This window comes from Pygoscelis adeliae, unplaced genomic scaffold (assembly GCF_000699105.1).
Source record: "Pygoscelis adeliae isolate BGI_AS28 unplaced genomic scaffold, ASM69910v1 Scaffold174, whole genome shotgun sequence".
NCBI classification, from domain to species: Eukaryota; Metazoa; Chordata; class Aves; order Sphenisciformes; family Spheniscidae; genus Pygoscelis; species Pygoscelis adeliae.
In genome coordinates this window covers 5891341-5896469 of record NW_008824676.1, presented here as the reverse complement: position 1 = coordinate 5896469, position 5129 = coordinate 5891341, and the positions used below count along the sequence as shown (strand labels likewise).

The window sequence follows — 5129 nt, the reverse complement described above, 5'->3', positions numbered from 1 at the left end:
CTGAGTTCCAGATTTTTAATTTCAGGAATTTTGTAATACCACTTTCTGTATATCTAGCATTACAATTTTAACATGGACAAAGAAAATACTATCTCTGTTTCATAAGAAAGGAAAAGAATATTGGTATGAAACAAGAAGTTTTTTATGAAACAAGTGTCCTGGGAAAAGCATACAAAATTCTGGACCCTGGTCCTTAAAGCCTCCTGCCTAAGAAGCCTACTCTAGGACCCCAAGATCTTATTTCAGGATTTGCTCTCTGGTGTTGTGTATTTGTCTGCTGGGCATCAAAATAGGGTAGGTGGAGATTGTACTCTAGCAGACTCACATTTGGTGGATGGAATCCTGAAGTAATTGATTGAATCTCTCAGAGACCAAGCAGCAGCAGTCTAACTGTCTGGATTCCTGAGCATACCTTCCCCAGTAAAGAAATGCTGCCTGTATGTGTGTATAGACACATTAAGAGAGAGACAGCATTCAAATGAGGATTAGTAGATAAGAGAAATGACATTGGTTACCTGGGAGAGGTGCTTGGTGTAGAACACAGGTCAGAAACTGTTGACATTTTGGTAGTATCTACACCCAATGCTTGCATATATTTGCAGAGACATTGATCCACTGAATGTCTATAGTGAGTAATTCTTCAAATAGCTAAATCTAGAAGATGATACAGGAAAATACATGGTACTTACCACTGTGAGAATTCAGGTGCATTTCCAGAGCTCTTGCATTAGAAAAACTTTTGGTGCACTGCGGAAAGGGGCAGACACTGGATATCTGCTGAGCACTATCTTCGTTCTCCTCTGACAGCTGAGGCCCCTCTCTTTGCCTCCCACTGCAGTAGTACATAAGATGGGCCTGCAGGTTCCGCTCGCTTCGATACCAAATGCCACAGGATTTACAAGGGAATATGTCCTCTACAAGCAAATATAACCAGGTGCAGGTTAGCCAGGGTGCACTCAGTGCCAACCAATTAACACAGCTGGATTAATTCTCCTCCCCTCCCCATTAAACACATGCTTATTTAATAAAATATTGAAAACAGAGCCACGGTTTTATTAAAATGTCACTTTCAGGTGAGAGACTGAACATGGGAGACAGCTGTTTCTTTCAAAAGGAGATTTTAAAAACAGCTAATATAAAAAAGCTGCTAGAAGTTTTTGGCATGTAATTATTTAAAAAATGAAATTAAATTAATTTTGTTGTGAATATGCAGTACTAATTCAAGAAGTAAGCTGTATTTCCAATACATCACTACTCAATAGGTGACATCTTTCAATTGTGTTTTTTTTAATGTGTGCACAAGTCTTTCCAGCATTGGGCCTTAGAATTTTTGAATGCTAATTGCAGATCATTCTGAAGAATGTATATTTTCACAATGCTTATGCAGTTATTACTGTAAAATCCTGTTGTTCTAATATCCAGGAGGCCAGACTAGATTACATTTCCTTAAGATCCTACAGTGTTGAATGCAGTCTTATACTAAGCAGCATGTTTATTTCCCGAGCTCCGGTTGTTATTAATATTAGAGGTTAAAATTTCTAATGCACTTTTGTCCTCTTGTTTTTGGTAAATTGTTACTGTTCCACTTTTCACTATGCGAAAGGAATATTTGCTAAGAATGCAATTTTTCATTGCCTTCTATCCCAAAGCGTCAGCATCCTCTCTGAGGGGAAGACAATGCAGAGGTTGCACAGTGTGCTTTCCAGCAGCAGAGGGAGTAGATATTTTCATCATGTACTGAAGGCTACATACTTTACTCATGTGAAGAGTAATAATGAATACTGTGTATTTACACAAAGCAGATAGGTATTTGGTTGTTAATATCCTGTCAGAAGGATACCTACACAGTACGTGTTGTGTATCTGTCTCAGAAGGACAAAAGGCCTGTTTGATCTTTCTGGAAGCTGAACTTGTCATCCTATCAGTAAGAACAAGGAAGAAATCCCAGCCATTTAGGGTACATCTACACTAGTAATTTAAACAGTGACAGGGTCCAGACTACAGCACTGGAACTTCTTGTTTATATTGTTAAATCATGAGAATGGTCCCTTCCATATATTTGGCTTAAGTCAATTAACACCTTCCCCATTCCTGCATACAGTTCAGGAGTTACACAGGCCTAGGATCATTCCCTGCAACTGGTTTGGACACTTCTTGCCCTTTTTGAGACTAAGAGAGGATAAGATTATGAGTGCAGCCAGACTGTGCCAGCCGACCTCAGGATCAGGGAATGGGCAATTGTAGTCAACATCAAAACACATCTTGGTCAACATCAAAACTCCCACTGACTTCAGAATGCAGAAAACTGCTACTGATTGTAATTAACTTAGTCTTGAAGAATGGTTGGGTGCTCTGAAAATATGGCATGTGTAGCTGATGATGTAATTCATTATCATTCATGACAATTTATGTTTAATTTCAAACAGTGATGTGTATAGGACAATTGCTCTGTTCCAATTCCTTTGGGTGAACAAAGTTGAAGACTCCAACCCATTGAAATGGGTGAGTTTTTTATTTGTTAAATATCTACAAATGTAGCCAAAATTTACATTGCTTAGTTCGCTTCTCTGACTGCATTGCTAATGCTTGCCTATTTTTCTGCTCATGAATTTGCATAAAATATTTTAATCACTATCAGTTTCTGTTTTTCCATTTGCCACTGAGTAATTGTGCATGAATTTAACACACAAACGTTTAATGGAGCCGTTACTATTCCAGTATATACCACTATTAAAACATTACTGATACAGCTTGCATCATTTGAAATGTCCATCTCATGGGAAAGTTCACATTTCAGCATTTGTTTTCGGCTTCAAATGGATGAAACATTCAAGTTCAAGCTGAATGAGCCAAAGGTGATATTCTAATTTTGATTTTTCAAATAGAAAATCTTAGGAAACATTAAAAAAAACCCACCCTACAACACAATTTTTCTAGAAACTGGATTTTTTTCAGAGATCTAGCAAAAGAATGGTTAAGAGATGTCTCACTATCAATCTAGAGGTTCATTCAGCATATTACTGGACTCACATCTGGCTCGAGACTTTACTGAAGAAACTGAATTTCACCAGCTCAACAATGAAATGTGGAAACAGCCCTGTCTGGTCAGAGGCAGAGTCAGAACCGGGGTGGAAAGTTCTGGACAGTGAGACTTGCTACTTCAGCAGCCTCCTGGAGTTAAGAGTACACAGGTTACTCCGAGTTGCTGCTAAGCCTGTATAACAAGAGCTGATGCACTTAGAGCCCTCTCAGCAGCAGAAGTAGCAATGATCAGAGCAAAAGGCAGTGCTGGCAGCAAAGGTGTTTCCAGAAATTTGATGCTGTAGAAATCTGACTACTTTGCCGAAGGCCAGAGTTGGCCTCCTGTAGATTTACACAAAAATACACCCTCAGCTGAAACAAGCTGTGAATGAGTCGCTGCCCTTTAGGCTAGGTAACTCCCTCCCTGGTGGCTCCCTTGCAGCTGTTGGCTATAAACACTGGTCTGCCCTAACTGTGGTAAACTTGGTGGTCCATTTTAGGGGCTTCTGACACCTTCTTTTGGAAAGGTCCTGTACAGTGCTAATTGCTGGTTCTGTGAACAGATATGTCAGCTCACAGCAGCCCCACTGCTAGGGTAAAAATGAATGTGCTTAGCTAAAGGTCTTGAGGTTGCTGCCAACTCACTCTCTTGAAGGGAGGACTTGGATGACTTACTTAGACATTTTAAGGTTTATCTTTTAAAACAGACTAATAATAAACATGTAACTATCAAGATTGTTTACCCAGAAAATAAGCAATTAAAAAAAAAAAGGAAAAGATGGAATGAAAGGTATCATCACAGATATTTTAACTAGTCCTGTCTGAAGAGCTGGAAGGTAGTGTGACTGTTCAAGATACAGTGCTATTCAGTGTAAGCCCGAGTGGCAGATCATGTGCCTGTGTGTGCATTCACACCTGAAAGACTCATTACAGTGCTTACAAACCATGGGAAGCATGGGGAAGTGCTCCAACACGGGGTCTTAAATGGACAGGCTTAAAAAGTACTGAGAACTAGGGATGTGCAATGGGTCTCAGTGACGACTGGTAAGGATCATGGTAACAGATAATATATTTGAAAAGTACTTAGAGAGGAGGATGAGGAACTAGGGCTGCAAAAAAAGTAAAAAGCAGTAATAAGAAAAAGTTAAAGAAATGAAATTTCATAAGCAGAACATTCAAGCTGAATTGTCCCAGCTCAGGAACTGACTTATGTACTCACATCCCTCCTCTCTAAGGGCAGCACTTAATTACATGCTGTATTTTGTCCATGATAGGGTCTATTGATGTCCAGAGGACGTGAAAACATTCTTGGGTAGCCACATTGAGTGGAGATACTACAGTAAATCAGGGCTACTACAAAGCATGATCTCCGCTGCATTTTGAAACGGCCACCGAAGAGATGTGTTCTTTCTTTCCGTTGAGTATCATGAATTATTACCAGAAGCTGCAGCTGTAAGCAACAAGCTTACTTGAGCAGCAGAGGCTGGACTTTGTGAGCCAACAGGCCTATGTTATCTCATTTTTTAACAGTTTCTGATCCTATCGCCTCTGGGAGCAAATCACAGAACCTCCAGACGAGGGCAGGTCAGGTACTCTGGGTGAGGCTCTTGCAGAGCCCGGCTGCCAGCCCGCTCTTCTTCCTCCTTTTATGTCTGCGAGTTCATCTGAATTGATGGGGGAACAAAAGCAGGCTTCGAGCTGTGAGTTTTAAGTCGTGTGGTTTCTGTGGTCTTGAATTCACTATTGCTGTATTAGCTCTTCATATGTGCCTTAAAGTACTGCTGTTTTAAAAAAAGCCAGAGAATAGCATTCATCACTTACTGTTCACAATAGCCGTAGGCAAAATAGATGCCATTGCAGCTTGTTGAGGGAGCAATTGTATTGAGTCCAGCAGGCGTGCAGGATACATCCCTTCTGTGAGAGTCATCTGACTAGCAGCTTGCAGCCTTGAGTCAAAATCTACAACAAAGGCAATCAGCTCTTCACCCTCTGAGATGGCCTTGGTCGTGGTACACCAAAGCTGCCCTCCTACAGGAAACATAAAAGCAGAAAGATTTAATTGATGATATCAGATTCCAGAACTTAAAACATCAGTGCCATATCTTCAC

At 40.3% G+C, this 5129-nt stretch overlaps 1 protein-coding gene across 1 annotated transcript in view; it reads right to left on the bottom strand.

The window, feature by feature from the left end:
* Positions 1 to 5129, bottom strand: part of ZFPM2 (zinc finger protein, FOG family member 2) — a 252493-nt gene that overhangs the window by 4979 nt on the left and 242385 nt on the right. The window contains exons 6-7 of the mRNA XM_009323098.1: positions 4843 to 5049; positions 690 to 914 (exon numbers count right to left, since the gene is read on the bottom strand). Of these exons, the coding sequence (XP_009321373.1) occupies positions 690 to 914; positions 4843 to 5049 (432 nt within the window). The remainder of the gene's footprint in view (positions 1 to 689; positions 915 to 4842; positions 5050 to 5129) is intronic.